A 12,364-nucleotide genomic window follows, 5' to 3' on the forward strand; every position below is an offset into this window, starting at 1 on the left:
AATCTGTTTTCATCATTAAAAAAGAAAGCTCAATTTATAGCTCAAAAGTCTGTGAAGATTAAATTGTAAATATATTAAAATACTCAGGACTTTCCATGTCACATAGTAGGCCTTTTACAAAGGCCTGTATTTTCTTGGACACAAGGAATATTTTTAGATTTGAATATATGAAAATATAGTAATCAGTTTTAAATAAGACTCCAAAAGTAAATTATTAAAAATCTAGTTTATTGTTTTTTGTACAAAAGTTCTTCCTCTCCCTGTTAGTTTAGATGTTCCTACCTCTTCTCCCCCAAATCATCTTAAAAGGTCTGCTTGACTTAATTCCTCAATGTCTGTACTTTGCCTAAAAGTCGCCGAAATCACCTAAAGATAATCTATACGGTTTTAATTTAGATTAAAACTGTCAGTCCCTGGGTTTACTCATGAGTTAATGACATAATTCTAGTTTCCAGGGCAGAAAACCCATAATCTGCTCCTGGCTAAGGCAAATTTCTTATAAAGGGACAACATGGTGCTGTGGAAGGAGCACTTAACTGGGAGTTAAGAAACCTGAGACCTGGTGCCAAGTCCTATTTTTATTACCTATGTAACCCTGGGCAAGTAGTTTCACCTCTCTAGCTGTCAGTTCGCCCTTTATAAAATGAGAAATTAGAACTCAATGATCTCTGGTGAGTGTTACAATCCTATATGCTATATGTTTTTCTTAAGCTGAGAGATCAGATAATGAACAGAATACTTAATCTCATTAGGAGAAAAATGTGGAGCAACTCTTTTATATTGTAATTTTACCCTGAATTCACCTAGAGGCTTACAGTAAGAAATAAAAAAAAAAAATTAATATGTTTAAGGTCAGTAAGTTCGAATCAATTATCACAGCAGATTATTTGTGCTAATGTGTTTACATGGCAAGCTCTCTCCTCCTAAAGCATTTCTGAGGTTTAGAGAGTACTTTTCATTTCCAAACAAAAAAGCTCCCAGCCACCTACACTCAGGAATACAGCAATAATGGATTATCATTATTGCTGACAGCATATGCTAATTCGTTGACTTTTAAATGGAAAGAAAGGAGAGACTACTAAATGAGTAGTTTTATGTTCTGTAAATTTGTCATTTTTAATATGTACTAAACTTTCACATTTAATTCAGTTCCCTAATATTCTATTTTTATAAAAATATGTTCTGATAATGTTCTTCTGATATGCTTGCAACTATCAAAATGTATTATATAGGGCTGTGAAAATATTTTTACAAATTTAAACAGCAACACTTTAAAAGGTGAGCTTATTTTTTATGCCTTAGAAAGTTAAATTATGGAATCTAAAAAGCCTATATAAAGTCTGTTTCAGATTCATTCACACATATACATTTATTCATCCAACAAATATTTTTTGAGGGGCTGTCACATGCCAGTCACTGTTAAAGATGGCAGAGAAAATAAAGATCAACAAGAAAACGTTCCCTTCCCTCGAGATTATACTCTATGCAGATTTGACAGAAATGCCATGTAATTCTAGTCTCTAGAAGAAATTTTTAGATTCCATATTTTAACTTTCTAAAGTATAAAAACTAAGATCATCTTTTTTAAATGTTGCTGCTTAAATTTTTAAATATTTTAACAGCCTTATATACATTCAATGTATTAGCGAATTGTATACTCAGAACCTATATAATTTTATTAATCAATATCACCCTGATACATTTAATTTAAAAAAAGAAAATAAAATAGAAAAGAAAATGGGCAGCTGTCAAACTCTGCAAAATGTTTATTTCCATATGTGTTTTGGTACCTGTTTGCATAAAACATTATATTAGTTTCTTAAGGCAGCTGTAACAAGTTACCACAAACCTGGAAAGCTTAAAACAACCAAAATCTACTGACACACATCTGGAGGCCAGAAGTCCAAAGTCAAGGTATAGGCTGCACTACACTCCTCTGAGACTCTACGGAAAGATCCTTTCTTCTTGGTTTACGACAGTGTAACTCCAACTGCTTTCTCTTTCTCATGCCCATATTCCCTATGTGGATCCATGTCCAACTTCTTTATTCTTAAAAGGACACCAGTCATTGGAATTAATGTTCATCCTAACCCAGTATGACTTTATCTTAATTTGATTGTATCTGCAAAGATCCTATTTCCAAATAAGGTCATATTCACAGGTGACGGGTGGATATAAGCTTTGGAGGGGAAACTATGCAACTAGCACAAAGGTCAAGATAAATTAAGCAATGTTAACAGTCTCTTATATTATCGCCTTTTTACAATTAATGTTAATTTTTTCTTCAGGTTTTATTGTCTTTTACTTTCCTTTTTTTGAAATTGTTCTTGAACTCTTTCAATGGTTTGCAAATCATTATGCTACATGGTAATTTGTGACTCAAGTCCTATAGTATTTTTCTTAAGTGGAATTCTTCATTTGAACTTAATGTTTATTTTGACAGCTTGTTGGACTCATATGTTTGTAATACTTTTTCCAATAAAATTAGTGAGGAGAATCTGACTCATTACACACCTTGGCCACTTTGAGAGCACTATAAACTTTTGTCTGCCTAGGACCAGAAGATCCTTTATCTTTCTGATAATTAAATTTTTAAATTTTTCTTGTCGTAAGTGCCATTCTCTATGCTTTTAAAATGTGAATGGAACCTAAGTTATACCTTAGTTGAAACCCTCATTCTAATCAACCATTTGGGCAGAATTTTGAGACAGCACCTTGTACCCAGCTTGTCTCCTATCTCCTAACATAAAAACAGCACAAATCCCAAATGCCAAACCAACCCCAAATCCAGTACAAACCCCCAAAGCAGCACAAGTACCAAACTGACTGCCAAACCGAACTCTAAGGATGACACTGTCACAGGCATCTCTATGCCTTTGATGCCCTTCTATTAATATTTTACCTCTCTGCCGCCTCTATTTCCTAATCCAACTTCCATGAGCAGAATCATCATCATCATCATAAAATAATTTAGAAATATAAAATGTTAAGGTTGAAATCCATCCCCCATCCAGTTCCCAAGAAAACTGTTTGATACATAGCCTTTTAAATCTTTTTCTGTATCTATAATATATATGTGTGTGTTGCTGTGTCTGTGTATCTATTTCTTATTCATATAAACATAAAATTTGCTGGGTTTATTTCTGGTGGGTGTTTTTCTATATGAAAACTGGATCAGACTATACATATTATTTTACAATTTATAACTTTAAATGCACTGAAGTAATTTTACTCAGGCAGAACTTACAGCTTTAACTCATTCTTTTAAGAAAGTTTTCTAGTACATAACTGTACCATAATTTATTCAAGTATTTTCTGAATGATATACATTTAGGTTATCTCTAATGTGGAGGCTTACCACGGTGCTGTAATAAACATTATTACATGTTGATATTTGTTGTTGGAATTGACTCACAGAAATAAGATTGCTGGTCAATATATGCATATTTTATTTTATCATAAAATACAATCAAGAGGCACTCCAAAGACAGCATCTGTGTGGACAGTAACCTGAGATGCTAAAAATGGTCCATTGTTTGTACTTATTTTGGATTATCGATGAAACTGAATATATTTTCATGTGTTTATATTCCATTTGTATTTCTTCCTTTAATTGCTTTTGCCTACTTTCTGTTTCAATTTTTCTGCTTAGATGTTCATCTCACTGATTTAGAGTAACTCTCTCTATATTACGACTATTAACTTTTGTCTCATGTGTGCTACAAATATTTTCTCTTCGGCTGCCATTTGTCTTTTACCTTTACCTTTAGCACATGTTCCTACACCAACATTTTAAATTTTCCTGCAGTCAAATGTCTATCTTTTACTTTTTTACAGATTTTATTCTTTTTACTGATTTTTTTACTTTCATTCCAGATTTGGAAAGGTCTTCTTTCCCCCGGAATTAAGACTCAAGAAATTATTTTTGCATATAACATGAAAGGGGTCTAATTTAATTTTGTGATGGATAGCCAATAACATGTAAAAGCTCAATTGAATCTTTATTTTGATATGTCATCTTTGTGATGTGATATATCTGGTTTCTTGACTGCTTAGTTTATTGAATCTTGCCATTAACACCCTATATTACTGTAACTTCATGTTATCTTTGTAAATCCACATTAGTCTGTTTCTAAATTTTCTCCTTTATCCACAAGCATTTACTCTTGCAATATATATCATAGAAGGAACTTTACAAATTACAAAATAAAATTCTATGGTATTCCATTGGAATTTTTATTAAAATTATATTAAATCAATAAAGTAAAAGAAAACTGCCATATTTACAATACACAATTTTCCCATGTGGATATATTGTTTCTTGTCTCTTTTTTGTCTCTTATTTATTCAGGATTCCTTTTTTTTATTACAGTGTTTTTCTCATATAGCTCTCATACATCTTTAGTTTTGTTGATATTTTGAATGAGACCTTTTTAAAATATATTTTTTGATTGGTAACTGCTATTGATTCCTTAATATTTACCTAGAATTCAGCTACTTTACTAAACTCCTGAATTATTTCTATTTCAGATTTGCTTCTGTATAATCTGTAGGTAGACAAATTCATATGTAAATTATGATAATTTTGAATCTTCTTACTATTTATATTTCTTTTCCTTTTTCTTTATATTTGTCCAGCTAAGACCTCTAGAACAATGTTAAATACTAGCATTACTATCAGGTATTTCTACTCCTCTGTAAAAACTGAGCTTTGCTCCAGGAAAGATCCTCTTATGCCTCACTCCACCTAGGTGAGGGGCTCTTATTCCAGATTCTCACAGTTCTCCAGCCCGGGCCTACTGTAGCACACATGAATCACATGCAAATGCAATTGTTTATGAGCTTTGGTATTTCTACAGTCTATGATCTCTTACAATATGAGAGACTCTTCATTCGTGTTATAGACCTACCAGCTAACCTAGTCCTAGTACATAATAGTGGTTCAATCCATCTGTTCTCATAGCTTCTAATCTCTCTCCATTTTAGTCCACCTTCCATATCCTAAAAGAGGTGGAAAAGTCTGTTGATTTTACTCATTCTGTCAGCTCCCTCCTTGAGTCTCTATCCCTATCACTGCTCTCTTAGTTCAAGCTCCTATTTTCTTCCACCTAGAGCAATGTTTCTCTAACTTAAATAATAGACAAGCCCCTCTAAAGGAAAAAAATTCTCTGAGCTTTATTGTCAAATCAAATTGTTATGATTTTGCTTAAAGACATACAAGCAAAATTTCATATAAACTCCATACACTTATAGTACTTACACAAATCTAAAACCAAACAACATATACATTAAATACTTTCGTAACCAGTAAAATTAAAACTACTGAATTCGCCTAAAGTGAAAGTACTGTTTTGCTGAAACTAACTTGCTAATTTTCCATTACTAGTATAGAGATGTATGCTCAGATTTTTTCTATAGAATCTGTCTTTGTGTTTTTACTTCTACGATTCTCAAATGGAGACCATCCTTTTTAATAAGAATGTTTCAACACTTTCAGAGAAATTAATATATATTTATGTATGTATTATATATGTGTATGTATACATAAAACCTTTTAGCACATATATGCAGCTACCACAAATATGCATGAAATAAAAAGAATGTTTGACAAAATAATTTTGATAGCTCAAGACGTTGTGTGTCATCTCAGAATAATCCAACTTCATACTTAGCTAAACTCTCACACTATACAACTCTCAAATGCCAATTTTAAGGAGCTGTCATTTGATAACTAAGTAAAGCTTGTTTGTTCATTTAAAGATAAGGTTAGCAAGGGGGAGTTATTGAAATCTGCACTATGTGGATGTATAAAACCAGATGAAAAATATTCTTTAACACATTTGCTTTTATATTAACTGCTCATCGGTGATGCTAGTTGGTGTTCATAAACTCATGTTACACTGTTGATGCTCTAGTGAAGGTTCCTTGAAAGTTGACATGTCAATAGTGATGGACATTGATAATTCAGTTTTCTCATCGCATTTTTCTTTTTTAAACTAGTCTATTCCACAGGACTTTGCTTATACAGTGTACCATATTAAAGAGAAAACAAAACCAGTTTTTTAAGTACCGATGTATATTTGTTTTTCTTGTAATAAAGTATAATATAAGGAAGTTCAGCATTCAGATTAACTATATTTCAGAATAAAGGCTGTACTTATAAATCACATTATTAAGTGACAGTCAAACTTGATTACATAATGTCTCAGTCCATTTGATTTAAAAAAGAAACAGAAGTTTCTGACTTTGATAACAAGAAATATTTTCTCAGATGTAATGTTTTTAGGCTTGCCTTTTAACTCACGACTTATTACTCAGAAAGCAAGGCTTTTAAAATTGTAAATTTAAAACTGTAAATGGTTTCTTGATTCTTGGTTCTTAACATCTTGATCCTTAAGATCAATTTCAAATACCACTCCTATATGAAACTTTTCTATCAGAGGTGGTCATTCTCTGAACCCCATGGAACTCGGTTCCTATCTCTATATAACAGTGAGAGATGAAATTTTAATTTTGTTTCTTCACGTTTTTCTCACCCAAATATCTGTGAAGCTTTGAACCAAGTATAGTGTTTCTTACATATATTATATTTTTTATATATTTTATATACAGTATATAGTATATCTGTACATCCAATGTAAGCTCAGGCTCTTGCATGCAATAGGTACTCAGCAAATTTCTAATGAATGAATGAATAAAAAATAAATAAAAGTCACTTCTCCTTTGCCAAAAATTGCCATCACTCAAACAATGCTCTGGTACAGTAATGAACCTGTGTTGTCCCTCTGTCTCTCCTGCTTAAGTCAACATCACACGTGTGAGGTTGATGAAGTTCTTTGCCTCAGCAGAAGAGTAATCTGAACTTTAAAGTGTAAGTTTTCAAAGTTTATGGTATTTTAGGGTATTAGGCCTTAAAGTTAGGTTCCCACGTCCCCTAATGGATAAACAGAGTTCAAGACTTCTCCATAGGGAATAACTGGGAAAGCCTGGTGACATGTTTCATGCATCCTAGACTGTATTTTTTGTCGTCCCTAAATTCAAGGAGTTAGGCATGACAGTACCCCAAATGAAGTTTATGATGCATCCTTTCTTAAAAATTTCTCCAAGTAGATGAGAATTCAAACATTCCCCAACAGTGGGACCCTGGTCGTGGGTTTCCTCTAGACACTCCTACCTAGGTCAATATCCAAAATGCCCATGGCTAATAGGGTGACTAACTATTCTGGTTTCCCTGGGCCTGAGAGGTTTCCTGGGATGCAGGAATTCTGATGCTAAAACTGGAGCAGTCACAGGCAAACTGGGAAGGTTAATCATCCTAAGTTGGAAAATACCATGAGCCCTCATGCTGATTCCCCTGGTAGAAAAACACTCTTAAGCCAATTCAGTTAGTAACTCTAGGCTTTACAGGTGGTAGGCATATGCATAAAAAGAGTCTGTTAATCAGTCTCCTCTTCTTTTAAAAATAACCACTTCTTTAGTTACAGCAATGGAACTCAAACCTTACTGTGCAACAGAATCACCTGGAAGTCTTGTTTGAAATACAGAATGCTGGACCCCACTCCCAGAGTTTCTAATTCAGTAGGCTTGGGTAGAGCTCAAAAATCCCATTTCTTGTAAGTTACAAGGTGACACTAATGATGCTGGTCGAGGGGCCTGCGTTTGAGAACCACTGCTCTAGAAGACTGGCATATTACTATCTTATTCTGAGACAAACATGTAATTAAAAAAGGAGTCAACTGAAAGTAAGAAGGCATGAATCAACAATATAAAGTACAGACTATTATAAAAAGTGGTCTTATTTTCTTCATTTCTTAAGTAGTTCTCAGTGGTGAGAACAATTAAAAAACTGTAATACACAAAGTTTTAAATATAATAAAAAAGGTCTAAATTTTGAGGCAGGTGTTTGCAGAGATATGGGGGACTTCTCTTACTAGGTTTACTTTGATGACCGTGGTTTCTCCATGGAAAGCACACTGTAGCACAGTTTAGTGACATTTAGTTCCTCTTGTATATGCTCGAACCTCACAGTTGAAGTATTTTTTTGTACTTAACCTGAATCATAGTTTCACGATTATCATTCTCTCTGGCATACTAAGCAGGAAAAAAAAAAGTGCATTTTGATAACAAAGTCTGCATTTCTTTCAACCTATGCAAACTTCTTAATGTAACTGAATACGTAACAAAAATAGAAAAGCAAGTCTACTAGAAATATGCATACAATTTTATGCTTATATTCTACTCTTGGAAACATCTACTGCTGCCCATCAATTCCCAAATTTTGCCATCAATGGTGGAAATATGTCTCATATATTCAAGAAAATGTTCCTGACTGCCTTCATTTAGATGATATATTTGACCTAGAAGAAATTAAACTACAACGGCACTTTGATGGCAGAATTTAAATCCCTTATTGTAAAAGGTTTCCAGGGAAATAGCTCTGGAGTAGAAAAACGTTATCATTTTGATGATTAAAATGACTTTCTAAATGGCCTAATCTCAAAAACTAGTTTTCAATAATAACCATTTTGTTTTTGTCCCCAGCGTTCCGGTGGTGCCCTTGAGATTCCCTTGTGTGCATTTCAGGGGACTGTGTCTCTTCAAGCCCCTACAGGGAAAACCCTATCTCTTTCTACCTATGAGGTAAGCACAGAAGGACAAAAAATAACCCCAGCCTCTAAGAAAATAGAAGTCTACCGATCCAAAAGTGTTGGCCATGAACCAAACTCAGAAGATTCTCCCTCCACATTTGCAGACACCAGTGTGAAAATACACTTGGAAGTTCTTGAAATTTGTGATAATGAAGAGGCCTTGGACACTGTGTCAATCATTAGCAACATCAGCCAGTCCTCCACACAGGTCAGATCTCCATCCCTACGCTACTCACGGAAAGAAAACAGATTCGTTTCATGTGATTTAGGGGAAACAGCCTCATACTCTCTCTTTTTACCCACAAGTAATCCTGATGGTGATATTAACATCTCAATTCCAGACACTGTTGAAGCACACAGGCAGAACAGTAAAAGGCAGCATCAGGAGAGGGATGGCTACCAGGAGGAAATTCAGTTGTTAAATAAAGCTTACAGGAAAAGAGAGGAAGAAGGCAAGGGTACCTAGTGATCATTTGGTCTAATAAAGGCAAAAATGGATCTGTAACTTCAAACTGCTACACTAACACCTCTGTTCTGAGGCTATTTGATTTCCTTTATTTGTTGATTTACATAAGCTTTACAGATTTACTAGTTAATTATTTCTAGTGCAAACAGCTGGAACTAGTGCTATAGATCACACACTGTGGTAATTAAAAGATTTGTTTCTTATCCAATTTCTAAAAATATTTTCTAAATCAAATCTTAGTCTAGTTTACTAATGCTTTTTGCCTATGTTTGTCAACCTCAGAGTAAACAACAAATTGTATAAACTCAATAAGTATAATGTTTCCATGTACATGTTTCTACACATATGTTGGCCTTTAAACTGATGGGGGAACAAGACATTTGGGAAATGGAAGAAATGTAGCAAAACTCTGAGTTGTATTTGAACAGGCTTGCCAAAATGTAGCTGGCAAAGCAAGCTCATTACAGTTACAGCTTTAGCTTTACACTGATGTCTAGGAAATATATTCTTGTGTAAAACAGCAAATTAGCTTCCAACTTCAAACCACGCATGTTCCTAGTCTGTAAATAGCTGTTGCCTTCATTTCTATAAAATACAAATTGTTTATTGAATGTTTTCTTTTCCTTATTTCTTAAATATAACAGTGTTTTCCTTTCATCTTTTCGGAATATCAAGATTGCTCTTTAAACAAATATGCCGTGTGTTATAAGCGGAATTAGAAGTAGTCCTTAACTGAAACACTATTGGAAAAGGTTGAAAATGTACACATCATCATTTTAAAAATTGTTTTGTTTATTTAAATGGAAATTGGGGAAAATATTTCCGATCTAAGTTTATGAGGTGCGCCCACTGGAGTAACAAACTTCTGAGTAAAGCAGAAGAAAAGCCTGTAAGTTCAAAATGAGAGTGTCAGTTTCTAAAGCTGCAGATCTGGCAAACTTTCTTAGCCATTCTTGAAGCATAGAAAATTTTATTTCAAATATTATTCCAAGTTTAGGTGCTTTTTAGTTTCTTTTCCAAAGATATGTGTATCTTAAGAAAAGAAACAATTCGATATATTTTATTAAATGATTGTAAGGTATATACTTCAAGATTAATGAAAATCAAGATTTATAGAACACAAGAATCAGATTGGAAGACAGTAACACCCCTGTTCCCTCCTGTGTTCCAGTCCCCACCCCCGCCCCCATTTTGGGGTAATGCTGGGGCAACTGAAAAAAAATAGGATGTTCCCATTTCATCGCCTTTGGTTGTTGAATTAACTATACAATGGATACACTTAAAAGGTCTGCCGTATTGACACAATACCAGGTCGTACTGACACAATACCAGGATAATTTAGCCCAAAGCCACAGTTTAAAAGGCCAATCAGAATCATATTACTAACCTGTAACTCTTCAAATTCCAAACCAACAGTAGATGAATCTACAAGAAACCTTCACAGAAGCTGTGCCTAAACATGAATGGTTCCTCCTTCTAAGCCTTGTAAGAGAAAAGAAGTTTAGGCTACACCAGTATGAAGTTTCCTTACTTTTTAATGTGACTGTGATTGTAAAAATGTGTTTCCAGTATAATACACTTATGGATATCTTGTGCTATATTTAAATATTTTACCCTTGCATTGTTACATTATTCTTATTATTAATAAATATTTTATTTCATACAGTTTACCTCTTTTCTCTATAAATTATGTATTTGAAGACAAAAACTTGTTACCTAATAAAAATATCACCATCTGGTGGTGACTCTTATAAATTGAAAAGACGTAACCCCTAAACCTCCCTAATAATAAAAACACATAATATGTAATCCCAGAGACTTGCGAGAGTTGTAACTGACAAAGGCAACCATTCTGACATTACAGTATTACTCAGAATATAATAAAAAAAGAGAACCAGTTATGCATTATTTGGAAGCTTTTCTCCCCATGGTTCTGTTGTGTTAAATTTCATAAAGATTGTCTCTTAATTTTTTATATTATTTAGCTCCTTTCAGTAATTTATATATTATAATATTTAGTGAATGCCTACTACATAGAGAGTATTGCAGACAAAAAAAGCTCATCTGAATCTCAGTGTCCAGAATCTTAATTGGGGCTCCATCATAGTAGGAGTAAGGGGCATGCCTGGTTGTCCACTTACATGACTGATCTCAGTTTCCTGCTCATCGGGAAGTCTAACTAATATAAGAAGACTCAAAGCCTCTACTCTAAATCAGTCTGGCTAGTCCGAGGCCCCCAGACAGTCAAAGTCACTCCTATCAGGCATGACGTTCTAAGGGCTTAGAGATTACTTCCTCAGAAAGGCAACGGCCAGACCTTTACTACACATTTATATATACATATACACACATGTGTGTATATAAATGTATAATGTATACAGTAGCTAATGCTAAGTGTATTGACAGGAAATAGGTACCAGAGGTAATAAAAATGTTAAGAAGAAAATTTATAATCAAGCAACAACGATGGAAACAGTGCTTTTTCAAATACTTGAGTCAGGAAAGGCTTCACTGATAAGGTAACATTTTATCGGAGATTCAAATAAAGAGAGGAACATGCTGTGTGATTATCTGGGAAATCACAGTCCCAGAAAAGGGAACAGCAAGGTTCCAGAAGTGAGAGTGTGCCTTTTGTATTCTGTGAAACCATCAGGGAGGTCAATGTGAATGCGATAACTGAGAGGAAAAAAAGTGGTGGGAGATAAAGACAAATAGATAAGGGCAGGGAGAGACAGATCATTAGTGTCTTGCATCAGGTATGCAAAAATCTTATTCTAAATGAGCAAAGGAGTGATATATCTGATTTCAAAATCACTATCTGTTGTCAGGGAGGAAAGACTGGACAAGTACAGATATTATCACAGAAAGAACAATTAGAAGAAGCTCAAAGCCCACAACATCCTGACCCAGAGACACAGGTGGTCTTTGCCACTAAGGCACATGCACAGATCAGGCCCATTCATTTCTGGCCTAGTTCCTCCCTCATTATACAGCTATTATAATAAATTAACATTGTGGTTAGTACCGTACCCATTATGCATCTGATGCCATGACAGTTCCGTAAACACCAAACATGGCAAGAAAAGCAGTATCTCCCTGATTCCAAAAGAAACCACCTTCTTTCTATAAAGAGAAAACCCAAGATCATGAATATTCTACTCTTTCATTAGATCAACAGATATACTCACCCCAACCCATTAAAAGGCGGGGAGCTCCCTCTGAGCTTGCCCCTTCTCCTGAGTGTACTTTC

At 34.2% G+C, this 12,364-nt stretch overlaps 1 protein-coding gene across 1 annotated transcript in view; it reads left to right on the plus strand.

Annotated features, from left to right (window-relative positions):
* The window catches only part of GPR149 (G protein-coupled receptor 149), a 46,998-nt gene extending 37,884 nt beyond the window's left edge, over nucleotides 1-9,114 (plus strand). Inside the window, exon 4 of the mRNA XM_006908212.1 lies at nucleotides 8,542-9,114. Coding sequence (XP_006908274.1) covers nucleotides 8,542-9,114 — 573 coding nt within the window. The remainder of the gene's footprint in view (nucleotides 1-8,541) is intronic.
* The last annotated feature ends 3,250 nt before the right edge of the window (nucleotides 9,115-12,364 follow it).

Source organism: Pteropus alecto, unplaced genomic scaffold (assembly GCF_000325575.1).
Source record: "Pteropus alecto unplaced genomic scaffold, ASM32557v1 scaffold81, whole genome shotgun sequence".
Classification (NCBI taxonomy): Eukaryota; Metazoa; Chordata; class Mammalia; order Chiroptera; family Pteropodidae; genus Pteropus; species Pteropus alecto.